The sequence below is a fragment of the Pongo pygmaeus genome, chromosome 21 (genome assembly GCF_028885625.2).
Source record: "Pongo pygmaeus isolate AG05252 chromosome 21, NHGRI_mPonPyg2-v2.0_pri, whole genome shotgun sequence".
In the NCBI taxonomy this organism is placed as follows: Eukaryota; Metazoa; Chordata; class Mammalia; order Primates; family Hominidae; genus Pongo; species Pongo pygmaeus.
The window spans coordinates 37045492-37073096 of record NC_072394.2 but is presented as its reverse complement, the minus strand read 5'-3'; the positions used below and the strand labels follow the sequence as shown (position 1 = coordinate 37073096).

General features: G+C 42.0%; 1 protein-coding gene across 1 annotated transcript in view; it reads left to right on the top strand.

Annotated features, from left to right (window-relative positions):
- PIGU (phosphatidylinositol glycan anchor biosynthesis class U) overlaps window positions 1–27605 on the top strand; it is a 114278-nt gene that overhangs the window by 36717 nt on the left and 49956 nt on the right. The window contains exons 6-7 of the mRNA XM_054466731.1: window positions 2682–2782; window positions 21178–21275. Of these exons, the coding sequence (XP_054322706.1) occupies window positions 2682–2782; window positions 21178–21275 (199 nt within the window). The remainder of the gene's footprint in view (window positions 1–2681; window positions 2783–21177; window positions 21276–27605) is intronic.

Genomic DNA, 27605 nt, shown 5'->3' with positions numbered 1-27605 from the left:
GGAGTACCCAGTGCTACCATTAAGTTGTACTCTTTTGGGTTATTCCCATTTATCTTCCTGAGATAGGCAAATGTGAATAATTATTCAATCCACTAATAGTCATTGAATATTAATAATATACCAGTTTCTAGGGATATACAGTAAACAAGACAAACAAGTTTCCTCATGGAAAAACATGCCCTTAGAACTTCAGAATTAGAAGGGGCCTTGTGAGACTAGTTTACTCAACCTTCTGCCTTGTGTGTGGATTTCCTATTCCCTATTAGATGTCTGTGCAGCTGCTTCTTGAACGTCACCTGCTATTTAGAAATGGCTTTTTTTTCTTCCCACCAAATAGTTTTGGACTATCAGTTCTAATCTATGTATTTCAGAAATGTTGGTGGGATCTACCTTAATAGAACCAGAAATTTAGCAACTTTATGAATCTCTTATAGACTTATATGTGTCCTGGGGGTAGTTTTGTAATAGCAGCAGCTGTTTCTTTAAAGATTATGTAACAAGCCTGTCTGTAATTGCTGAAAAAAACCGCCAGCAATTTCTAGGCCTTTGGCTGTAGTACTGCTAATCTCACAGTTGTGGGAGGTATTGGATTTAAGGTCTTTATTTGTGAATAATAATCATCATCTCTTCCTGAGACACTGGCATGTTTCTTCCTATCTGATAACCAGAATTATGTAACTAGTCTACCTTTTCACTTTGTCTGCCAGGAAACTCGCAGCCGAATTTGAAGCTGATTACTATAGTGCTGTAGAATATCCATTTGGTGGTCCTTCCATTGCCTTTACTGTCTCCTTTTATTTATGTTTTCCTTGCTCTTGATTATTTATTTATTTATTTTTTTGAGATGGAGTCTTGCTCTGTTGCCCAGGCTGGAGTGCAGTGGTGCAGTCTCGGCTCACTGCAACCTCTACCTCCCAGGTTCAAGCAGTTCTCCTGCCTCAGCCTCTCGAGTAGCTGGGACTACAGGTACCCCCCACCACGCCTGGATTTTTTTTTGTACTTTTAGCAGAGACGAGGTTTCACCATGTTGGCCAGGCTGATCTTGAACTCCTGACCTCAAATGATCCACCCACCTCGGCCTCCCAAAGTGCTGGGATTACAGGCATGAGTTATTGCTCCCGGCCGATTCTTTATTTCTGTTTGTACTTTGCTATTATTTTTTATTATCTGTTCTTTGTTTTTTTGAGATGGAGTCTCACTCTGTCACCCAGGCTGGAGTACAGTGGTATAGTCACGGCTCACTGCAGCCTCTACCTCCTGGACTCAAGTGATTCTCCCACCTCAGCCTCCCAAGTATCTGGGACTACAGGTGTGTACTACCATGCCTGGCTAAGGGTTTTTTTGTATATTTTTTTAGTAGAAGCGGAGTCTCGCCATGTTGGCTAGGCTGGTCTCGAACTCGAGCTCAAGTGATCCACCCACTTTGGCCTCCCAAAGTGCTGGGATTACAGGTATGAGTGAGCCACCATGCCCAGCCTATTTTTTATTATCTGTTCTCTTTTTTTTTTTTTTTTTCTTTTTGAGACTGAGTTTCACTCTTGTTGCCCAGGCTGGAGTGCAATGGCGCCATCTCGGTTCACTGCAACCTCAGCCTCCCGGGTTCAAGCGATTCTCCTGCCTCAGGCTCCCAAGTAGCTGGGATTACAGGCATGTGCCACCACACCTGGCCAGTTTTGTGTTTTTAGTAGAGACAGGGTTTCTCCATGTTGGTCAGGCTGGTCTCAAACTCCGGACCTCAGGTGATCCGCCTGTGTCGGCCTCCCAAAGTGCTGGGATTACAGGCGTGAGCCACTGCGCCCGGCTTGTTCTGATTTTAGCTGCCTCAAATCCTTTGTGGAAGCAGGATAGAAATAAATACAAACAATTTGTTATGACTATCTAAGATTTCCCTACTCACAAGCATTTCAAATTCATTTTCTCAGTTCATTCTTTCCCACCTCAGGAAAACACTAGGTGTTTCAGCTTATTAACTCCTTCCTAGTGAGGGTCTAGATGTCCTTTGAAGTTCTGTAACACCTGACTTGTTGAGCTCAGTAGATACTTATTCTTTCCTTGGGGTCTGGCTCAGTGGATTCTGTTTAACTGCCAAGAAGGCTACATCTAAGCTGCTTTAACTCTTGGATTGGCATGACCTGTGTCAGGGCTTGGGAACCTGACTGAGGAAAATGTACTTTCCTGGTTGTCAGAGGTAAATGTAGCTATTCTTAAGATATGTGGCTCTGTGGGAATTGGTAGAATTTTATCATATTTTGAAATCTAAAATAGTAAAAAGAACATTTATAGAGCTAGAAAGACCTGATTTTGAATGTATTTATTAGTTTGTGAGATTTTGGGCAAGTCCCTTTACCATTGAGACTCAGCTGCTTTTTGAAAGTCACCTGCAAATGTTTCCTCATCTGCAAAACTGGAATGATGTTATTGCGAGTTACAGGATCTCTGTGATGATTAAATACAGCAGTTTTCCATATACCCCATAGCACAGAATAGGCAGTCCATGTTCAGTACCTTTTACTTATCAGCCTCAACCCCCGCTGTATTCTCTTTTATTTGGGGGAACTCATTTCTAAGAAGCTGCCTTCCTTTGTGTAAGCTTTTAGTAAATCTCTTGGAACTTCCTGGCTGTAATGGCGAGGGCTCCTTGGTCAGGATTACTAATGCCAAATATGTTTGTTCTTCCCCAGCTATCTCTTAAATCCTTACACGATTTTGTCTTGTGTTGCCAAGTCTACCTGTGCCATCAACAACACCCTCATTGCTTTCTTCATTTTGACTACGATAAAAGGTAAGGCCCTGAAAGGAGAGTACAAAGCTCAGTCCCTGATTTATGCAAGATTTTGCAACACTTATGCTGTGGTTTTGTTTTGTTTTTTTTTAATGCAACACTTAAAAACATTTTAAAAAATTACACAAGTAATACAAGATTATTTAGAAAATGTAGACAAGGCAAGAGAAAAAAAATTAAAACATCTTGAAAACTTAACTGCTCAGAGAGTCATTGTTAACATAGCTTTAAAAAAAAGTTCTAGGCCAGGTGTGGTGGCTCATACCTGTAATCTCAGCACTTTGGGAAGCTGAGGCAGGAAGATCACTTGAGCCCAGAAGATTAAGACCAGCCTGGGGAACATAGCAAGACCTTGTCTCTGCAAAACATAAAAAAATTAGCCTGGCACAGTGGCATGTACCTGTAGTCCCAACTACTTGGGAGGCTGAGGCAGGAGGATTGCTTGAGCTTGCAAGTTTGAGGCTGCAGTGAGCTGTGATCATGCCACTGCACTCCAGCCTGGGTGACAGAGTAAGACCTTATCTCTTAAAAAAAATTAAAAAAGGTTCTAAAAGGCTTATGATTAGAATAGCAGCCTTCCTCTTTCTTCCCACCCCTAGTTCAACTTCTTTGAAGCAGCTACTTTCTGGCTTTTGCTAGTATTCCATATTTCTAAATAAGACCTTACATTATATTTCCTGAATTATAAATTTTAGACATTATTTGTTGCACTCCCATTATGGACAGTGATAAAGATTTAGCTCTTTGGGGCCAGGTGTGGTGCCTCACGCCTGTAATCCCAGCACTTGGAGGCCAAGGTGGTTGGATTGCCTGAGGTCAGGAGTTTGACCAGTCTTGCCAACGTGGTGAAACCCCATCTCTACTAAAAATAGAAAAAAAATTAGCCGGGCGTGGTGGTGTGCGCCTGTAATCCCAGCTACTCAGGAGGCTGAGGCAGGGGAATTGTTTGAGCCAGGTAGGTGGAGGTTGCAGTGAGCCGAGATCTCGCCACTGCATTCCAGCCTGGGTGACAGAGCAAGACTCCATCTCAAAAAAAAAAAAAATTTAGCTCTTTGTTACCAATATCCCCTTTTCCCCTTTGCCTGATTTTCCTGTAGTAGTTACACCATGGTTTCTTGTTTGTTTGTTTTGTTTTGTCTTGTTTTGTTTTTGAGACAGGGTCTCACTCTGTCACTCAGGGCTGGAGTGCAGTGGCAGTCATGGCTCACGGAAGCCTTGACCTCCCCAGCTCAGGTGATCCTCCCACTTTAGCCTCCTGAGTAGCTAGGACTACAAGCACCCTCCATCATGCCTGGCTAATTTTTGTATTTTTTATAGAGACAGGGTTTTGCCATGTTGCCCAGTCTGCTGTCGAATTCCTGGACTTAAGGGATCCACCCTCCTTGGCCTCCCAAAGTGCCAGGATTATAAGCATGAACCACCGCACCTGGCCGACGTCATAGTTTTTATTGAATCAGTATCAGCACCTATATTTTACAACACTGTATGTGTTATTCCACTGCTGGGCAAACTGGTAACTATGACTACTTTTTTCTTCCATGTTCTACCTTTTATTTTTCCTGGGGTTAATAATTGTCTTTTATTGCTTGTTTGGTTTTTTGCTTAGTTTTTGGGTGCCAATCACTGTTTTATTCCCTAGTTGCTCCACTAGATCTGTCAAGTACCTAACAATGTTCTTTTTTTTTTTTCCTTTTAATAACACTTAAATACATCAAATAGTTTATAGGTTTTATTGTTTTTCTAGAGATTTTTCTCACACATCTTTCATCCTGCCCCAGTCTGTCCTGATTGTTCTCTGGGCCTGGTATAAAGCTATCATACTGGAACTTACCTTCATAAATCTGTTCTGTATCCCTCCTCTCCTGGATTCCTTCTCTTTTTTATTGATTTTTTTCTGTTTTTCTGAAGTACTTTCTCAGTAGTTGTCTAAGAAAGGGTGTATGAAGGCTGGGCACGGTGGCTCACACCTGTAATCCCAGCACTTTGGGAGGCCGAGGCGGGTAGATCACGAGGTCAGGAGTTCAAGACCAGCCTGGCCAAGATGGTGAAACCCCATCTCTACTAAAAACAAAAAATTAGCCGGGCGTGGTGGTGGGCACCTGTAATCCCAGCTACTTGGGAGGCCGAGGCAGAGAATTGCTTGAACCTGGGAGGCAGAGGTTGCAGTGAGCCAAGATCGCGCCACTGAACTCCAGCCTGGGCGACAGAGTGAGACTCCGTCTAAAAAAAAAAAAATGTGTATGAGATACATATTTTGAGTTATTCCATGTCTAAAAAATATCTTTGTTCTGGTTTAGCACCAAATTAATAGTGGGGTAGGATTGAGAATTCTAGACTCGAATAACTTTTCCTTTAGAATTTTGAAGGCGTTGCTTCATTGTCTTCTAGTATCTTGGTAGCTACAGAGCAGTTTTATGGTCATGGATATAACCCAGTTTTTTTTCCTGAAATATTTAATATCTTCTGGCCAGGCACAGTGGCTCAAGCCTGTAATCCTAGCACTTTGGGAGGCTGAAGCAGGAGGATCTCTTGAGCCTAGGAATTTGAGACCAGCCTGGGCAACATAGTGAGACCTCATCTTTACAAAAAATAAGCAAAATTAGCCAGGTGTGGTGGCATGCGCCTATAGTCCTATCTACTTGGGTGGCTGAGGCAGGAGGGTCACTTGAGCCCAGGAGGTTAAGGCTACATTGAGCCAAGATAGTGACACTGCACTCTAGCCTGGGTGACAGAGCGAGACCCTGCCTCAAGAAAAGGAGAAGAAAACACGGTGAAACCCCGTCCTGCCTCTACTAAAAAAAAAAAAAAATATATATATATATATATATATATATATATATATATAAAATTAGCCGGGCATGGTGGCTGGCACCTGTAGTCCCAGCTACTCAGGAGGCTGAGGCAGGAGAATGGCATGAACCCGGGAGACGGAGCTTGCGGTGAGTCGAGATCACGCCACTGCACTCCAACCCGGGTGACAGAGCAAGACTCTGTCTCAAAAAAAAAAAAAGAAGAAGAAAAATTAAGTGTCTTCTTTTTATCCTGAGCGTTTTGAAATTTTATGATGCTATGTCTGGACATGCGTCTTTTTAAATTCATTATGCTGAGCACTTGGTAGGCCCTTTCAATATGGAAACCAGTGTCTTTAGTTCTAGTGGGTGTTCCTGAACAACTTTTCCAAATTCTACCTCTGTTCTCTCTGTCCTCTTGTTTTGGATGTTTATTGGATATTGGATTTTCTTGATTGATCAAGTATGCATATTTTATTTTCTATTGTTTTTCCCATCATTTTTACTTACTTTCTCTTACTTTTTCTGGGACATTTCCTTATTTTTATCTTCCAGCTCCTCTATTGAGTTTTAAATTTTATTTATTACATTTTTATACATTTACATCTGGTCTCTGGTTGTTTCTTTGAGGCATCCTATTTTTATTTTATCACCACAGTATCCTCTATTATATCTCTGATTATACATATATATTTTCAGTTTCTATTTGTTCCAAGCATAGTCTCTTTGTCTTCCTGGTATTTTTTTTTTTAATTGTTTGTTTTGGGAGGATTTCTTCCATATGATTTTCTTATATGTATGGTAATCCTGGCTATCTGTTTCTATTTAAGAGTGAGACATGGCCTGGCACAATGACTCACACCTATAATCCCAGCATTTTGGGAGGCTGAGGTGGGAGGATTGCTTGAGGCCGGGAGTTCAAGACCAGCCTGGACAACATAGTGAGACCTCATCTCTACAAAAAAAGGAAATTAGCCTGGTGTGATGGTACTTGCCTATAGTCCCAGCTACTCAGGAGGCTGAGGCAGAAGGATTGCTCGAGCCTAGGAGTTTGAGGCTGCAGTGAGCTATGATTGTGCCACTGTACTCCAGCTTGGGTGACAGCCATCTGTAAAAAAAAAATAGTAAAAAAAATTTTTAAATGAGGCACTAACATATTGACTGGAGACTCCGTGCATGGGCACAGCTTGTTGGTGGATCATTTTCACTGTAGAGGGAATCAGGCAGTGGGCTGGCCTCTTTCTTTGGGTCGGGGGCATTTACAAATGTCATCATCTGCAGGTTTTATTTTCCTTTGAAACTATTCAGTTTTCCCAAAGAGGAATCCTCTAAAGTCCTGTCTGGGGTAGCAGAGTTAGGGTTTTTTTGTGGGGTAGAGGGTGCATAAGACTAGCTGCTGGAGTTGTGAGAGCAGGAACAGGGAAGGTGGCTGGTTTCAGTCTGGAGACTTTATTTAATCTCATTGCTTTTCAGCCCACACCTCTCCTCAGCCCATTACTGTGCAAAGTAGTTCCTAGACTTGTGCCCTTAGTTAGCTTTCTCCAGAACGGAGGTCTTCTGCAGGTAGAGTAGAAAGTTAGAGGGATGGGTTATGCAGGAATGGTCATTTGGCTGCACATAGTTGGGGTAACACCTGTTGTTCTCAGTGGTCCGTATATAAACTTTCAACTTGATTTTTTTCTCTGTGCCATACCCCCACCTCCCATAGCACCTGATGCACTCCAGTGCTGAATTTCTTAGAAGTTCTGTGGGGTGAGTTGGCTGATTTTTATTAGTAATCCTCTTTGTAGGCCACTGAGCTGTAATTTCTTCCACATCACCAAGTGATTTATTATTCTCTCACCTGCTTTGTATTTTTTCACTATTGTGTTAAAGTTGGTTTTGCTATAATCTCCTCATTTTCTTTGTGATTTAATATGGTTTTAATCTCTTGTTTTCATTTTAGTGAGATTTTTGGAGGGAGAGATGATAAACATGTGATCAATCTATTATTTTTAACTAAAAGTTCCTCTGTAAGCATTTGGGTTATATATTTCCAGATTTTTCCAACATTTTTCCCTCCAGACTTTTAAGTCTTGTATCAGTTAGCTAGTACCACAAAAATGTTAATAAACCACTCCAGAATTCAGTAGCTTAAAACAACAAGTGTTTACTTAGCTCATACATCTGTAAGTCAGCAAGGAGTCAGCTGATCTAGGTTGCACATGGCTTGTCAGTTGGCTGGTTACATGGGCTTCATTTTCACGTCAGTGGCTGGCTGGAGTTGGCTAATCTAGGTTGGGCTCTGCTCCACATGGCTGTCATCCTCTTGGGCCAGGGGACAGACTTAGGTATGTTCTTTTCATAGCAATGGCAGAAGCACAATAGTGAGCAAGCCTAGTCAGGCATGCACTTTTTAAGTTCCTGGTTGCATCACATGTGCTAGTATCCCATTGATCAAAATGTAACATATGGCCCGGCATGGTGGCTCACGCCTGCAATCCCAGCACTTTGGGAGGCTGAGGCAGGTGGATCATGAGGTCAGGAGTTCAAGACTAGCCTAGCCAAGATGGTGAAACCTCGTTTCTACTAAAAATACAAAAATTAGCTGGGCATGGTGACAGGCACCCGTAATCCCAGCTACTTGGGAGGCTGAGGCAGAGAATTGCTTGAACCTGGGAGGCAGAGGTTTCAGTGAGCCGAGACTGTGCCACTGCACTCCAGCCTGGGCGACAGAGCGAGAGTCCATCTCAAGAAAAAAAAAAAATGTTACACATGGCTGAGCCCAGGGGTGGAGATTTCCATCCTGTTCACAACAGGAAGGCACTGCAAAGTTATACCGCAAAGGGCCTGGACATGGTGGGGGGAAATTGGGGCCAATAATACAACCTACTACATATAACATGTATCAGTAAATGTCTGATCTATCTTTTTTTTTTTTGAGACAATCTCGCTCTGTCGCCCAGGTTGGAGTGCAGTGACATGATCTCAGTTCCTTGCAACCTCTGCCTCCTGGGTTCAAGTGATTCTTGTGCCTCAACCTCTCAAGTAGCTGGGACTACAGGCACGCACCACCACACCCGGCTAATTTTTGTATTTTTAGCAGAGACAAGGTTTCACCATGTTGGTCAGGCTGGTCTCAAACTCCTGACCCCAAGTGATCTGCCTGCCTTGGCCTCCCAAAGTGCTGGGGTTACAGGTGTGAGCCACTGCGCCCAGTTCTAGTCTATCATTTTTAATGGCTGCATATTCATTTTATGAATATAGAAATTCTTTAGCCAATGTATATATCATTAAATATTTAGGTGATTTTCCAGTTTTTAGCTGTTTAAATATTACAATTAACTTTCTAATGTACAGCAATTTTTGCACTCATGTTTAGTTATTTTCTTATAATGTCCTAGAAATAGAAATATTTGCCACTGTTTAACAATTTCTGGAATTAATTTATTGATTTTTTTCCTTTTTGTGGATGATGGGGTCTCACTGTGTTGCCCAGGCTGGTCTTGAACTCCTGGGCTCAAGCTGTCCTCCCATCTCTACCTCCTTGAGTGCTGAGATTACAGGCGTGAACCACCACACCCAGTCAGATTTCTGAAATGTATTGCCACATTTATACTCCCATAAGAAGCGTGTAACAGTCCTTATATTTGTACACTATTGTTAAATAGTTTTTGTCCTCAGGAAGTAAAGAGTAAAAAGTTGTACGTAGAACCTTTTACTTACAGTTTGCTTACCTTTTCTGGGGTGGCACCTGAGGATGCCTTAGGTCTTTATAAGAGATTGTTTCTCTTGGAATGCTTATGAGTGGTCTTTCTGTAGGCCTATTAGTTTAATTTATTATTGAGTTACTTAAAATGGCTAGATATTGCATAGCCTGAATTGTCTTGTTCTGAAGAAATGTGGTAGTCATTTTGTCAGAAATAACTCTTAACAGTAAATACTCTGCTGTCTGTGAATTCTCCCTGCCTTAATCCCTGTTTCCAGAGTGTCAGGTTCAGATAGGTTGTCATTTATTAAGGTGTCTGGTGTCCATTAAAATAAAGACTATATGCAGCAGCCTGGCAGAAGGGACCAAGTACTGGCCTTTGGAAATGTCACCTTTAAAATAGCCGAGTGCAAAGATAGAGAAACTGAAGACATGCCCTCAGAAGGTGCATGTTTATTTGTTTTCCTAGGAGTCGCTCATAAAAATGTAAAGTATGCCATTAAAAAATATATTTTATGACCTGTAAGTCAATGAAAAGGTTTTTGTCTGGGGAAAAAAAACATGTAAGTAAGTTATATGTATCTCTTTCACAGCCGTGGTTTTTTTTTTTGTTCCACAGAGCAAAAAAAAATTTTTATATCACTCCAGACTTTTGTTTAATGAATTCATAGACATTTTCATAATGTTATATACATAATTTTGTTTTACTTTTATCACTTATTTCATATGAATCATGTCTGACATTGGTCACATATTTGTCATTTCCTTTAAATTTAAATTTAATTTTGGAAGTAATTTAAGCACTTGGTAAGAATAAAAGAAATTCAGACCTATAAATTGGAAAGGAAGTCTTTCATCACTCTGCCCCACGTCCACTTCAGTTTCTCTTGCGTATTTGTTATGAGGTCCCAGCCTTTCTCTTTTGTTGGACATTTGTTTTCCATTATTTGCTACTATAAATAGAGACCCTCACAAACAACATTTCTAATCTGTTAAAATATTTGAAGAGTTCTATTTTAGCTAGGTCTCTGAACCACTCTAGCTCTTTGAGTATTTTAATAATCTCTGCTAACAGTATATATAATACAGTTAGTTCAGTTATAAATTCTGCAAGTTATATTTCTATAGTTCACATTTTACCGCATAATATTAATAAAATTATTTAATAAAATTAATGAAGGAATAATTTACTTTTTATCCTAAAAAAGAAAATATTTGAGAAAATTCACAAGAAAAGGAATATAAATCACTGAAAATTATGGAAAAATATTCAACTCCATGGATAATAAAGAAAAGCAAATTGAAATCTAAAAACTTTTGAAAGCTTTTTTTTTTTTTTGCCTCAGAAATTGGTAAAGATTTTAGAAGCTAATTCCCAGTTCTGGCAGATGTTCTATCAAATAGATATTCTCCCATATGGAAGTTGGCTGATAAATTTGTACAACCATGGGCAGTCTTAAAATGTTTGGAGTTTTTTTGGCCAGGCGCGGTGGCTCACACCTGTAATTCCCAGTACTTTGGATGCCAAGGCAGGTGGATCACCCGAGGTCAGGAGTTCATGACTAGCCTGGCCAACATGGCAAGACCGTGTCTCTACGAAAAATACAAAAATTAGCAGGGCGTGGTGGCGGGTACCTGTAATCCCAACTACTCGGGAGGCTGAGGCAGGAGAATCGCTTGAACCCGGGAGGTGGCGGTTGCGGTGAGCCAAGATCACGCCATTGCACTTCAGCCTGGGCAACAAAAGCGAAACTCTGTCTCCAAAAAAAAAAAAAAAAAGTTTGGAGTTTTTAAAAATTTTATTCATTTATTTTTCTAACACTATCCACCTGGGGATAAAATGTTTGTAGTTTTGATTTTTATTCTACTTTTGAGAACCTATCCTAAAGTAATGCAGAAATAAAGACACAAAGCTTTATGCTGCAAAGTTATTAATTGCAGAATTATTTATAATCACTGGAAAAATTAGAAAATACTTCAGAGAGGAGTGGTTAAGTAAAATATGGTTTACCCATGTAGTAGAATATTATGCACATGATATTTAAATATAATTTTAAACTACATGAAAACAAATTTTTTTTAAACAATGTAAAATTTTATATATATATATATATATATTTTTAATCTAATTTTGTTTTTTGGAGACAGGGTCTTACTCTGTCACCCAGGTCACTCAGGCTGAAGTGCAGTGGCACAGTCATAGCTCACTGTAACTTCACACTCCTAGGCTCAAGTGATCCTCCCACCCCATCCTCCCATGTAGCTGAGACGACAGGCATGCACCACCATGCCTGGTTGGTTTTTTTTTTTTTCTTTCTTTTTTTTTTTTCTTTCTTTCTTTTTTTTTTTTTTTGAGACAGAGTCTTGTTCTGTTGCCCAGGCTGGAGTGCAGTGCTGTAATCTCTGAATTTTAAAGGTTTTTTGTAAAGACCAGATCTTGCTCTGTTGTCCAGGCTGGTCTTGAACTCTAAGCCTCAAGCAATCCACCTGCCTCAGCCTTCCAAAGTGCTGGGCTTACAGGTGTGAGCCACCGTGCCCAGCATTTTAATGAATCTCAACTATGTTAAAGCAACAAAAATAGTTAGAAAATAGATCCCATAAGGATAATACTTGTTCCTGTAGATTAAGTTCATGGGTGAGTTTTATTTCCTTTTCATATAGATATAGATATAGTTTTGTGTGTGTGTGTGTGTTCTGAGATGGAGTTTCGCTTTTGTTCCCCAGGCTGGAGTGCAATGGCACGATCTCGGCTCACCACAACCTCTGCCTGCTGGGTTCAGGTGATTCTCCTGCCTCAGTTTCCCAAATAGCTGGGATTACAGGCATGCACCACCACATCCAAATTTTGCATTTTTCGTAGAGATGGGGTTTCTCCATGTTGGTCAGGCTGGTCTTGTACTCCCGACCTCAGGTGATCCACCCGCCTTGGCCTCCCAAAGTGCTGGGGTTACAGGCGTGAGCCACCATGCCCGGCCTCATATGTTTTTTTCCAAAGTTTCTTCAGTGAGTACATAATTAAAAACTAAATTAAATTAACTTGATTGATAAGATGACAGGGGCAGTGGAAGTAAACTTAGCAATGCTCCCCAGACTTCCATGGAGCAGATACACCACAGAAGGGAGTGACCTTGTTTGCTCTGTCTCCTTGACTCTTGCTGCTTGCTTTCCCATGGCTTCCTTTGTGGCAGCCCAGGGTTGCCTGGGACACTCTGAGAGACGCAGGCCAGGACAAGGCCCGGGCCATTGTATTGTGATGTCCTTATTGTAGTGTTGGCTGGGAAACACAGGTCTTTAGGCAGGTTGATATTAGTTTAGTGGAGCAGCTTAAGTTTCGCTTTGAAGGCTGTTGCTTGGGCAAAGTGTACTCTGCCTTTCAGTGAGCTAATTAAAAACTCCTTCCCTGGGAAGTAGTCTTCATTAGGCTTTAAAAAGGAAAACAAACAAACAGATGCTAATAGATGGTCCTGCTTTTTCACCATTGGTGTTTGTCAACAGCAAGATATTCTTGAAGTTTGCCACCTAAGGGTTCTTCCAACTTTCCTTATGCCACCAAAAAAGGCCATGTGACAGGACTTGCTTGCCAAGGAGAAAGAAGGATCAGTGCTATCAGAAGGTATTCAAGCATGAGTAAGAGCCCAGGCTGCTCTCATGTTAGATAGATCTGGTGGCTAATCCCAGCTCCACTGTTTCCTGGCTCTATCACCTTGGGCAAGTCACTTAACAGTTCTAAGCCTCAGTTTCCTTATCTGTAGCATGGGGATGAAAGAGTGTCTGCCTTATAGAGTGAATATAAAGAATGAATGGTATGACAAATGGTATGGAGGCATGTAATAACTGCTCAGATGGTATTGGTTGCTATTCTTAATAGTATCCTCCCTTTTAAAAGATCCCTCAGATCACTTGAGCCCAGGAGTTTGAGTGCAGTGAACTATGACCGCATCACTGCACTCCAATCTAGGCAACAGAGCGAGACCATGTAAAAAAAATTAAAAAATAAAAGAGACCTCATGATTGTTAGCATCCTTATAGGCCTTATAGGGAGACCTGGAAGGTTTCAGTGAGGTTCTCTTCCTGGAGCGTAGCCTTAGAGGAACAATGGAAGAGTGATGATCCTGAGGCCTGGTGATCCCATCACTTCCAGTTGAGGTTCCTGTAGGCCAAAGCCCTGCCAATGGAAGAAGTCATAGAGGACTCAAGGACTCAGTTTTTGTCAGGTCAGCCCAACTTCAAAGCCTGCTTATTCTAATTACCAGCTCTGTAGCCTTGAGCAAATCATGTAGCCTCAAGAGCCTCAGTTTGATCCCAGAATATCTACCTCCTAGAGATGGTGGAGGAATAAATAAGAAATATAAAATGCTTAGCGTGCTTCCTTAGCAGAATCCACTCAATAACTAGTTGCTCTGCCTATTGCTATTTTTATGGTGCAGACACAGATTGAGATCAAGGGTGGCACAGTGATGCAGTCAGAACATGGGGTCTGAAGTAAAACCATTTGGTTTAAATCCTATTGCTCTCATTCACTAGTTTCGTGACCCCAGACAAATAACTTCTCTGTCTTTCAGTTTCATTATCTGTGAAATGGGGACAGTAATTGTATCCACTTCATGGAATTATTGAAAAGACTAAATGGCTTAAGGCAAGTAAAGTGCTTACAGTCATGGCTGGAACAGAGTAAGCGCTCAATAAATTATCATCGTTATCACTGATATGTACGGATTGCTCTGAGAGAGGCTGCCCCGTTAAAAGAACACACTTGGCAAGGAATATAATACATTGGCCCTGCCCCCAGGATCTCCTCCTCCTGGGCAGTCTCACTTGTTGCCCCACACCCTGGTGCAACTTCCTTTTCTGATAGTCCCGTGGGACCTGAGCCCTTTTGACTACATTCCAGTGTGTTTCTTCCTGTCTTGGTATAGGTCATCACCTGTGACCCAATCTCTTTATTCTCTGATTACTCCACTTGAAGTCCCTGTCCTGAACCAGTCCCCATGGCCCCACCTCATTACATTCCTGCTCACTCCTGTAGCTGTGTCACCCACCCAGGCCCAGATCACTAAAAGGTGCAGTCCCTGGAGGCAAATTATTACCCCCGGTCTTGCTGAGGCTTTTGGCCCCCACCCTGACACAAATAGAGAGTTAGAAAACATAACATATTCAAAGCTAGATTGAGTAGATAATGAAATTTCCTGATACTACAGCCAATGTACATACACATTTGATTGATTTACTCTAATATCCCTAGGATAAGGCTAAATATCAAGGCTTGTATAGAAAGCCTAGTGCCTGTGCATCTGAGCTGCCCTAGCAAATGGTAGATTATATCATTTTGGGGTAAAACTCTTAGTCCTCTTGGCAAAGTTCCTTCTGGTTAGGCCAGCGTGGTGCCCTAGCTCTTGCCCACATGAGGCTGCCATTTTAGACATGATTTCAGGTATCCTGTCTGCGCCTGTAGGTAGATGTTTTTGGATGACTGTGCAAGCTTAGCTCTCTGTAATCTGACTCCTACTTGCTTGCTGAGACTTTTTGGATTGTAACTTTTTTGTTGTTTTTGTTTTTTTTGAGATGGAGTCTTGCTCTGTCGCCCAGGCTGGAGTGTGGTAGCATGATCTCGACTCACTGCAACCTCTGCCTCCCAGGTTCAAGCGATTCTCCTGCCTCAGCCTCCCAAGTAGCTGGGACTACATGTGCCCGCCACCACGCCTGGCTAATTTTTGTACTTTTAGTAGAGATGGGGTTTCACCATATTGGCCAGGCTGGTCTCGAACTCCTGACCTTGTGATCCACCCTCCTCAGCCTCCCAAAGTGCTGAGATTACAGGCGTGAGCCACCACGCCCAGCCGGATTGTAACTTTTTATTGAAGTATGACATATATACAGAAAAATGTATAACTCATTAGTGTACAGATACATGAATTTTCATGAAACGTTGAGTAACCAGCACCCAGATTAAGAAACAGTGGTACTAGCATCCACAGGAGCCCCTTTTGTGTTCTCTTTCCTGTCACTCCTCCCAGCTCTTGCCCTGTTTTGGCTATATTGAGCTAATTACAGTACCCACCCCCACACCCCGGCACACCATTCTCTCTTGCATTCCAGCCTGTGCACAGCCTTGGACTGCCCAGCCTCACCTACTCAGTGTTCAAAACTCAGGTGCCAGCTTCCCCTGATGGGCTAGGTCTGCTTCCTTTGTACTTTCCTCCTGTATTTTGTAATTGTTTACTGGGAGCTCCCTGAGGACAGAGACTATCTGAGTCACCAGGTTTCCTGGCGCCCAGCACACTCTTTGTATAGAGCAAACTCCAGAAATGTTTGCTTATTGCACAGTTTGTTTAAAATATTTGAAGTCACTTCTCACTTTCCTTGATCTTCTCTGACTCTGCCCCAAGCACATATCATTCCTCCTCTGCCTTCCTAACTCCTTTTTACCCCTTCTAGCTTTTTTCAAAACACATAGCCCTTTCTGAGTCTCCTGCCTGCCTCCATACTCGCCCTCACTTTTGCTCAGGCTTTGCGTCCGCCCTGTCCACACCTGTCCCAGCATCCCACACCCAGACTTCCCACACACCAACCTACTGACTGTTGCAGCACCGTGTTTCTGCCCCCAGACTGCGGGCCTCAGCCATGCAATAGTTTACTCCACAGAGAGCATTCTCTGTGCCAGCCCCCTGCCACAACAAACCCTCAACCACTATTCTGCAGGCTCTGCTTTATTTGAGTCAGATTTATTTTGTGCTTTGCCTGTGTTCATGACTCTGTGTATTACACTTCATAAGTTTTTCTTCCTCAAGAACATTGGTTTCCTTTAATATTCTCGTATTTTTAAAAAGGATTTCCTATGTATTGCTGAATGATATCCATTCATTCATTTCTTCATTTGTTCATTTATCACATGTGCAGGAACTGTACTAGGTGCTGGAGAGCCAAAGTTAAGATAAATGTATTGCCCTTGAGAAACTCACAGAGAAATGGGGAGAGAGAGAAACATATGCAGATTATTATAAGATAGCATCAGTATTGAATGAGATAGGCTTATTAACACAGGGATTAGCAGTGGGTACCGGAGTCAGCTGTGTGGTTTTGGTCACGTTACTGAAGCTTTTTCTGTTTCTGTGTCTTGATTTCTTGACCTGTAAAATGGGTAGAATGTGTGGTTTTTATCTCAGTAAAGCTGTTATAAGGAGCAGAAATAGAGCTTTCACAGGGCTGTTGTGATGTTTCCTGAGGACCTTTTGAGTCAGGAACTGTTTTTGTTTTTGTGTTTTTTTTAGGTAGAGTCTCGCTATGTCGCGTGCAGTGGCGCGATCTCAGCTCACTGCAAGCTCCGCCTCTCGGATTCACGCCATTCTCCTGCCTCAGCCTCCCGAGTAGCTGGGACTATAGGCGCCCACCACCATTCCCGGCTAATTTTTTGTATTTTTAGTAGAGACAGGGTTTCACCGTGTTAGTCAGGATGGTCTCGATCTCCCGACCTCGTGATCCGCCCGCCTCGGCCTCCCAAAGTGCTGGGATTACAGGCATGAGCGACCGTGCCCGGCCAAGTCAGGAACTGTTCTTGATGCAGAGGATACAGTACAGTGCCTGGCACCTAGCAAGTGATCCATAAATGTTAACTATAATCACGGTTGTTACCACCTTTGCTTGGGCTCATAGACAAAGGGACCTTTCACCTGGCTATCGAAGGAATGCTTTCTACTAGAAAGAGGGCAGAGAAGGATGGCTTGGGCAGAAGGAATAGCCTAAGAACAGACACAGAAGAATGAAACAGCGTGATGTTTTCAGAAATTGAGAATAGTCCAGTGTAGCTGGAGGACAGGGCATGTGTGGAAGAGTGGTAAGAGGTGAAACTGGAGAAATGAGACCCAGTGGTGAAGGGTCTTGTTTGCTGTTGGAGTTTAGACTTAACCCAATAGATGAAATGGAACCATCAGAAGTCTTTAAAGACTGGCTTGCCACAATCTAAACTGTTTTAGAAGGTTCCTTTGGTGCTTCTGTAGATGGACTTGGATGGGAGGCGATTGGGAGACCGTTAAGGAGGAGAGGGAAAAGCTGCTGGAGAGAGATGGCAAGAGCAAGAACTGAAAGGATAAATGCTTCAGGGTTGGATCCACATGGCTTGGTGACTGGTGGAAGGAAGAACATGGGAGCTGGAGGGTGAAGGGTTGCCAGGGTATCTGGCTAGATGTTGATGCCAGTTACTGACAAAGAATAGCAGGAGGAACAGATTTTTCCTTCCCAAAGACTACTTCAGTCTATGGAAGGAAGACTGCTTCTTCCTGATCCTAGGAGCAAGTATTCTAAAACTCACAAGTCCATTTGACTAGGCTGTGAGCCTCTTTTTCTCTCTTGGGCCTTATAAACAGTCAGTTTCAGACAAGCAATTATTAACCTCAGGCAATTAGGGCAAGAGATGGCTGTGTTGATTTCGCTCCTTGTGTCTCCTCTGGGAGAGAGAGGAGAAAGTCACGTGTTTGTTTTCACCATGCTACATGAATGGATGGAGTTGGAGCATTAGCCTCCGTCCTCTGGTAACAGACACATGGGCCTCTTCTCTCGCCTGCTTCCAATCCGTAGAGAACCAGGTTAAGTTAAAAAGTTATTTTCAGTGTTTTTCCTCTCTTGGCCAGTTTCCCACCAAAACATCATTCAGATTTTTGACCCAATCAAAGAATCAATCCCTAGCCCACCCTAGCCATTGGACTCCAGAACAGCACCTTTCCTACTACTGCCACCTCCCTATCCCAGAGTGACCTGGTTCTGAGTTTAGAGTCTGTGGCTCAGCAGATGTGTGCGTGCCACTGCTGGTGTCACAGCTTAGCTGGGCGTGATCCTGTTCCTACACAGTCATATTTATGAGTACCCTGGATACAGGACATCATGACTGGCACTGTCAATATGGCGAGACAGCCCCCCTCCCCATAGAATTCTGTCCTATTACTTCTAGCTTCTCTCTTTCTCTGCCTCCCTTCTACTTTCTGTCAACTAGGGTTGTTCTAGCTGGTGAGTTTTCTTGGTTTGAAGAATAAAGCACACTAAGTTCTTTTGTCTCCACTCTCTCATCTGTGAAGTTGTCACATTTATAACCCTCTGTTTTCCAAGGTAGTTTTTAGATGTTTTAAGTATACAGACCACTTTGGTGGTAAAAGATCTCATCAGTAATCTCTTCCTGTTTGTCTTTAGAGCTGGATTAGCAGAGGGGTAAAACTCCTTGGACTGGAGTGACTGGTTCCTCCTTTTATGAAACACCATTGAGAGGATGTGTTATTTTTATTTTTTTATTTGAAACAGGGTCTTACTCTGTCACCCAGGCTGGAGTGTGGTGGTTCAGTCATAGCTCACTGCAGCCTCAACCTCTAGGGCTTAAGTGATCCTCCCACCTCAGCCTCCTAAGTAGCTGGGACCACAGGTGTGTAACACCACACCCAGCTTATTTTTTTATTTTTATTTTTGTAGAGATGGGGTTTTACTATGTTGCCCAAGCTAGTCTCTAACTTCTGGGTTCAAATAGTCCTCCCACCTTTGCCTTTCAAAGTGCTTGGATTACATTTGTGAACCATCATGCCCTGCCTGTTATTTCCAGTAAATAGTTGACCCCACACTAATGAGAGTGAGCATGGGTATTGTCATTTTAAAAAACATCATTACAAGACACCTGTTGGGCTTTATATCTTGGACCATCAATTGCACCCTACTGATTTCTGGGCCACTTGGAAACTCCTGTTGTAAACTAGGGCTCTCTATCCTTAGTTTTAGAGTATCCTGTTGTCTTAAGCCACCTGAAAGGGAATAGCTATTTTTTCAAAGAAATTAGCTTTTTTCTAATGACAAAAACAAAGCATGTTCATTTTAGAAAGTTTAAAAAATGCAGTGAAGCAAAAACGAAAAATTGTTCATAATTCCACTACCCAGAGATAACCACTGTGAACTTTGTGGCCTCAGGTTTTAGTCTTCTATTTATTTATTTTTTTTGGTAGTCTGAGACTGGGCAATTTATGAAAGAAAGAGGTTTAATTGAACTTATAGTTCCACATGGCTGGGGAAGGTCTCACAAGCATGGTGGAGGGCAAAAGGCACTTCTTACATGGTGGTGGCAAGAGAGAATGAGGAAGAAGCAAAAGCAGAAACCCCTGATAAACCATTAGATTTTGTGAGACTCATTCACTATTACGAGAATAGCATGGGAAAGACCAGCAGCTCCCATGATTAAATTACCTTCCCCTGGGTCTCTTCCACAACACATGGGAATTCTGAGAGATACAATTCAAGTTGAGATTTGGGTGAGGACACAGCCAAACCATTTCATTCTGCCTCAGCCCCTCTAAATCTCATGTCCTCACATTTCAAAACCAATCATGCCCTCCCAACAGTCCCCCAAAGTCTTAACTCATTTCAGCATTAACCCAAAAGTGCACAGCCCAAAGTCTCATCTGAGACAAGGCAAGTCCCTTCCGCCTATGAGCCTGTAAAATCAAAAGCAAATTAGTTACTTCCTAGATACAGTGAGGGTATAGGCATTAGGTAAATACATCCGTTACAAATAGGAGAAATTGGCCAAACCAAAGGGGCTACAGGCCGCATGCAAGTTGGAAATCCAGCAGGGCAGACAAATCTTAAAGTTCCAAAATGATCTTCTTTGACTCCATGTCTCACATCTGGGTCATGCTGATGTAAGAGGGGGGTTCCCATGGTCTTGGGCAGCTCCACCCTTGTGGCTTTGCAGGGTATAGCCTCCCTTTCAGCTGCTTTCACAGGCTGGTGTTGAGTGTCTGTGGCTTTTCCAGGCCCATGGTGCAAGCTGTCGGTGGATCTACCATTCTGGAATCTGGAGGACAGTGACTCTCTTCTCAGCTCCACTAGGTGGTGCCCCAGTAGGGACTCTGTGTGGGGGCTCCAACCCCACATTTCCCTTCCGCACTGCCCTAGCAGAGGTTCTCCATGAGGGCTCCGCCCCTACTGTAAACTTTTGCCTGGACACCCAGGCTGGAGTGCTATGGCACAATCTCAGCTCACTGCAACCTCTGCCTCCCAGTTTCAAACAATTCTCCTGCCTCAGCCTCCTGAGTAGCTGGGATTACAGGTTACCACCGCTACACCTGGCTATTGTTTGTATTTTTAGTAGAGACGAGGTTTCACCATGTTGGTTAGGCTGGTCTCGAACTCCTGGTTTCGATCTGCCTGACTCAGCCTCACAAAGTGCTGGGATTATAGGCGTGAGTTACTTTGCCTGCTGGCTTTTAGTCTTTTAAAAAATGTTTGTGCGTTTTTTTAAATAAAATAAATGATAATATATGTCTCTTTTATAAACTTCATTTAATAGGATATTATAAACACCTTTCTAAGTCATTGCAAATTCTTAATAGCCTCATGTTTAATGATTCCATAGTAGTCCATTTTATATAGGAAGTGAGGACATTAGTAGTAAAATTAATATACTTTCATTTGAAAAAAAAAAAATGACCTAAATTGATGTAGCAGGTAAGGAAGGGCTGTTGTAAAGAGTGATAAATGTTGGAACAGTCAAAGGGATGGGTTTCCAGCTCTAAATATCATAAGCAATAATTGTAGGCTTAATAAATTGGTACATTAGATAGGACATGGATGTTAATAGTCTTGATCCCTTTATACATCTTTGGGTTGAAATTTTGTAAAATCGTTCTGGGTCTCAAAATTTTATAAGAATTATGCCTGTAGTGTCTCAGGTTGCCAAAGGTAGATAGTTTTGACTTTCTTGGTTTCCTTTCATCGGAAATCAAGCCAAGAAGCTCTTACTGTGTGAATTTGCATAGCACCTTGTGTACCAGGAGGCACTTGGCAGGTCATTATGTGAGCAGTTATGGAAAGTTTTGTGTTGAGAGGGACTTGCTGAGTCTAATCATGATTGATGAGGCTGGATTATTCCATACATTTCTTTCTTTTTACAGGGAGTGCTTTCCTCAGTGCTATTTTTCTTGCCTTAGCGACATACCAGTCTCTGTACCCACTCACCTTGTTTGTCCCAGGACTCCTCTATCTCCTCCAGGTAAGCACTTGCTGGTCAGAAGCCAGCACCCAAGTGACATTTAATACATGGCCTGGTTCCTGCTTGGGGGAAGGAAGGGCACGGGTTAGTAAAGGCAGTGGGAAGCTTGCTCCTAGTTGAAAATACAAACACATAGAAACTTAACTAACTTTAAACAAAGTAGACTTAGTTATCATTAAGTCCCAACTACAGTAGACCTCACCATATCTGCAGGGGATATGTTCTAAAGCCCCTAATGGAGGCCCGAAACTGCATTTGGTACTGAACCCTACGTATACTATGTTTTTTCTGTCTAATAACTGTGACAACTACTAAGTGACTAACAGACAGAGATACACTAGACAAAGGGGTGATTCTTGTCTCGAGTGGGACAGAGCAGGACGGCATGAGATTTCATCACACTACTCAGAATGGTGTGCAATTTAAAACTTATGAATTGTTTGTTTCTGGAATTTTCCATTTAAGGACCACAGTTGACAACAGGTAACTGAAACCATGAAAAGTGATGGTTTCAGTAGGGGGTTAGTAGGGGGGCACTACTATATGCATATCCTTGGGTATGTAGAAGTGCATTTTATTTTACATATTTGCAAATGCAACTATCTTGCATTTTTCTTTTCTCAACTAATGATCCCCTCTGAGCTCATTTCTTTAACTTTTCTTTATAATAACACTTACCTTGTAAGATTCTTATAGGATTTAAATGGAGTATGGGCATCTAAAACAAAGCTTGGAACATAGTAGGTGATCAATAAACATTAATTGAAGAATGCAAATTGCTGACATTTACTGAGAATGGATTACATGTCAGGCACCGTGCTAAGCACTCTGTAGGCATTGTCTCATTTTAACTTCATAAGAACTTATGGAGTAGGTCATATTATTAGCCATATATTAGTCTAGTATTAGCCATATTAGACACATTAATTGAAACTGGAATGTTGGGAGGTTAAGTCACTTAAGGTCACAGGACCAGCGAATGACATTGCTAAGATATGAACTGTGGCCATCTGATGCCAGAGCCTGCTCTCTAATCATCTTTTTCTACTCAAATGAGAATAGTACCTGTTTCTTCAAGAGGAAGTAACTGCATGCAGGCCCCACATGGTCCAAATCCATTCTTACAAGAGAAATGTTTCTTGAAAGTGTACAGGTGGCAGTGCCAGAAATGTCTGATTTCAGAGCCTTTCTTAATCACAAGCACTGCTAAAGCTGAGTGTGTATTCCATTTATTGAAATAGGCCATATGCATGTTATTTTAAGTGATTTCATAATATTGTGTTGATGCAGACAATGATTCATGGTTTGCTTGATCTTTTTCTTATTTGGGGAATTTGAGATATGTCTTTATTTAGGTTTGAGATACGTCATTTATATTGTAATTAATATAAATAATGTAGAAATTTTTTTTGTTTTTTTTTTTTTTTGAGAGCAGGGCCTTGCTCTGTCACCCAGGCTGGAGTGCAGTGGCACAATCTCAGCTCACTGCAGCCTCCATCTCCCAGGCTCAATCGATCCTCTCACCTTAGTCTCCTGAGTAGCTGGGACTACAGGCGTGTGCCACCACACCCGGCTAATTTTTTGTAGAGGTGGGGTTTCGCCATGTTGCCCAGACTGGTCTCGAATTCCTGGGCTCACGCAATCCGCCCACCCACCTTGGTCTCCCAAAGTGCTAGGTTTATAGGAATGAGCCACTTCACCCAGCCAGAAATTTGTTTTTATTTGTTTTCTTTTTCTTTTTCTTATTTTTGAGACAGGGTCTCACTCTGTTGCCCAGGATGGGATGTGCAGTGCCGCAGTCATGGTTCACTGCACCCTCAACTTCCCGGGCGCAAGCAGTCCTCTCACCTCACCCTCCCAAGTAACTGGGACTACAGACATGCACCACCACACCCAGCTAATTTTTGGTTTTTTTTGTAGAGACAGGGTTTTGCCATGTTGCCCAGGCTGCTCTCAAACTCCTAGGTTCAAGCGATCCTTCTGCCTTGGCCTCCCAAAGTGCTGGGATTACAGGTGTGAGCCACTGTGCCCAGCTTGAAATTATCTTCTTCAAGTGTGTTTCTTTAGCTAAATCATTGGAGCCAAGGTGAAAAGTCGTATTGTTCTTATTAGGCAATTATACCAGATTGTTCACCAGAAAGCCTGAGCCAGTTTGCAGTGCCACCATCAGTATCTAAACAGAAGTGGACCACTTACCTCCCCATCTGCCAGCACTGACTTTTCAAGTTTGATTTATGATTGCCAGTTCAGTAGATGTGTCACCATACTGTGAAGTTATTTTGCTTTGATTTTCTTTCTGTATTCTTGCTGAGTTGAAGCATTTTTCCACATAACAATGTGCTGCTTGTATTTTCTTTTTTATTTCCTATTTATGGCTTATTCTTTAGAAAGTCTAAGCACTAAGAATATATATAGCCAGACTTTTTATACAACTATGTATCAAATAAATAATATAGTATATTCATACATGTGGATGGACCAGAAATTTAAAAATGATTTCTGAACTTGTCCAACCTGCAAAAAATGAATAAGTAAATAAAAGAAGATAAAAATGATTTCTTAAGCCAGTCTCTACGCACCACTTTTTATATAAAGCAACTTTTGTTTAAAACTAAAGGAAATTTCCTCCTGATACTAGTGGACAGTACAACTGACTCATGAAGTCAAGCAGCTCCTCTACCAATATTTACTAAGTACCTATAGTGTGCTAGATAGTATGCCAGACTGCAGACATAAAGCAATTGAAGGATGCTGAGCAGGTGAGTGCTCCAGGAAGATTGCTTTGGCAGCAGCCTGTGGGGTAGATGGGAGTAGGAAGAGCTGAAGTTGGGAAAGCTTAGAACATTGTACTAGATCAAGTCAGAGGGGTAAATTGGGGGCCCAAACCAGTGTCAGAGGAGATCGAGAGATGAGAGACTAGATGCAGGGGAATTCTAGGAGGTAGAATCGGCTGTGCTTGGCAACCGTCTGTATGTGGGCGACAGGAGTGGAAGGAGTTTGAGATGAACTTCAGGATCCCATTTATGCAGAAATTAAAACTCCATCTCCTACTATATTTGTATATTTTTTATAAATATATGAAGTAGCCTGGTGTATTAGTCCATTCTTACACTGCTATGAAGAAACTGTCCGAACCAGGCATGGTAGCTCACGCCTGTAATCTCAGTACTTTGGGAGGCTGAGGCGAGTGGATCACTTGAGGTCAGGAGTTTGAGACCAGCCTGGCCAACATGACGAAACCTTGTCTCTACTAAAACTACAAAAATTAGCCAGACATGGGGGAGCGTGCCTGTAATTCCAGCTACTCGGGAGGCTGAGGCAGGTACATTGCTTGAACCCGGGAGGCGGAGGTTGCAGAGAGCCAAGATCGCACCACCGCATTCCAGCCTGCGTGATGAAGTGACACTCTTGTCTCAAAAAAAAAAAAAAGAAAAGGAAAGAAAAAGAACTACCCGAGACTTGGTTATTTATTTATTTATTTATTTGTTTGTTTTTTTGTTTGTTTGTTTTTGCTGATGGTACATGAAATAATTTTTTTTTTAATTTTACTTTAAGTTCTGGAATACATGTGCTGAATGTACAGGTTTGTTACATAGATGTACATGTGCCATGGTGGTTTGCTGCACGTATCAACCCATCGTCTAGGTTTTAAGCCCCATATGCATTAGGTATTTGTCCTAACGCTCTGCCACACCTTGTCCCCCACCCCATGACAGGCCCCATTGTGTGATGTTCGCCTCCCTGTGTCCATGTGTTCCCATTGTTCAACTCCCACTTATGAGTAAGAACATGCGATATTTGGTTTTCAGTTCCTATGTTAGTTTGCTAAGGATGATGGTTTCCAGCTTCATCCATGTTCCTGCAAAGGACGTGAACTCCTTTTTTATGGCTGCATAGTATTCCATGGTGTATATATGCCACATTTTCTTTATCCAGTCTCATTGCTGGGCATTTGGGTTGGTTCCAAGTCTTTGCTATTGTAAGTAGTGCTGCAGTAAACATATATGTGCATATGTCTTTATAGTAGAATGCTTTATAATCCTTTGGATATATACCCAGTAATGGGATTGCTGGGTCAAATGGTATTTCTGGCTCTAATCCTTGAGGAATCGCCACACTGTCTTCCACAATGGTTGAACTAATTTACATTCCCACCAACAGTGTAAAAGCATTCCTATTTCTCCGCATCCTTGCCAGCATCTGTTTTTCCAGAGTTTAATGATCGCCATTCCAACTGGTGTGACATGGTATGTCATTGTGGTTTTGATTTGCATGTCTCTAATGACCAGTGATGATGAGCTTTTTTCATGTTTCTTGGCCACATAAATGTCTTCTTTTGAGAAGTGTCTGTTCATATCCTTTGCCCACTTTTTGATGTTTTTTTTTTTTTTTTGTCTTTTTTTTTTTTTTTTTTTTCTGAGACTTGAGTCTTGCTCTGTTGCCCAGGCTGGAGTGCAGTGACATGATCTCAGCTCACTGCAACCTCTGCCTCCCGGTTCAAACGATTCTCCTGCCTCAGCCTCCCAAGTAGCTGGGACTGCAGGCACGTGCCACCATGCCTGGCTAATTTTTTGTATTTTTAGTAGAGACAGGGTTTCACCATGTTAGCCAGGATGGTCTCAATCTCCTGACCTCATGATCTGCCCACCTCAGCCTCCCAAAGTGCTGAGATTACAGGCATGAGCCACCGCACTTGGCCTGTTTTTTTCTTGTAAATTTGTTTAAGTTCCTTGTAGATTCTGGATATTAGACCTTTGTCAGATGGATAGATTGCAAAAATTTTCTCCCATTCTGTAGGTTGCCTGTTCACTCTGATGATAGTTTCTTTTGCTGTGCAGAAGCTCTTTAGTTTAATTAGATCCCATTTGTCAATTTTGGCTTTTGTTGCAATTGCTTTTGGTGTTTTAGTCATGAAGTCTTTGCCCATGCCTATGTCCTGAATGGTACTGCCTAGGTTTTCTTCTAGGGTTTATGGTTTTAGGTTTTACGTTTAAGTCTTTAATCCATCTGGAGTTAATTTTTGTATAAGGTGTAACAAAGGGGTCCAGTTTCTGTTTTCTGCATATGGCTAGCCAGTTTCCCCAGCACCATTTATTAAATAGGGAATCCTTTCCACATTGCTTGTTTTTGTCAGGTTTATCAAAGATCAGATGGTTGTAGATGTGTGGTGTTATTTCTGAGGCCTCTGTTCTGTTCCATTGGTCTATATATCTGTTTTGGTACCAGTACCATGCTGTTTTGGGTGCTGTAGCCTTGCAGTATCATTTGAAGTCAGGTAGCTTGTTGCCTCCAACTTTGTTCTTTTTGCTTAGGATTGTCTTGGCTACACAGGCTCTTTTGGGGTTCCATATGAAATTTAAAGTAGTTTTTTCTAGTTCTGTGAAGAAAGTCAATGGTAGCTTGATGGGAATAGCATTGAATCTATAAATTACTTTGGGCAGTATGACCATTTTCGTGATATTGATTCTTCCTATCCATGAGCAAGGAATTTTTTTCCATTTGTTTGTGTCCTCTCTTATTTCCTTAATCAGTGGTTTGTAGTTCTCCTTGAAGAGGTCCTTCACATCCCTTGTAAGTTGTATTCTTAGATATTTTATTCTCATTGTAGCAATTGTGAATGGGCGTTCACTCATGATTTGGCGCTTTGCTTGTCTGTAATTGGTGTATAGGAATGCTTGTGATTTTTGCACATTGATTTTGTATCCTGAGACTTTGCTGAAGTTGTTTATGAGCTTAAGGAGTTTGATGATGGGGTTTTCTAAATATACAATCATGTCATCTGCAAACAGAGACAATTTGACTTCCTCTTGTCCTATTTGAATACGCTTTATTTCTTTCTCTTGCCTGATTGCTCTGGCCAGAACTTCTAATACTATGTTGAATAGGAGTGGTAAGAGAGGGCATCCTTGTCTTGTGCCAGTTTTCAAAGGGAATGCTTCCAGCTTTTGTCCATTCAGTATGATATTGAGACTTGGTAATTTATAAAGGAAAGAGGTTTAATTGACTCACAGTTCCACATGGCTGGGGAGGCCTCAGGAAACTTACAAATATAGCCGAAGGGGAAGCAAACATGTCCACCTTCACATGATGGCAGGAAGGAGAGGTGCCAAGCAAAGAGGGAAAAGACCCTTATAAAACCATCAGATCCTGTGAGAACTCACTCACTATCAGGAGAACAGCAGCATGGGGGTAACCATCCCCATGATTCAATTACCTCCCACCGGGTCCCTCTCATGACATGAGGGGATTATGGGAACAACAATTCAAGATGAGATTTGAATGGGGACACAGCCAAATTATATCACCTGGGCCTTGTGGGTCATGGTAGGG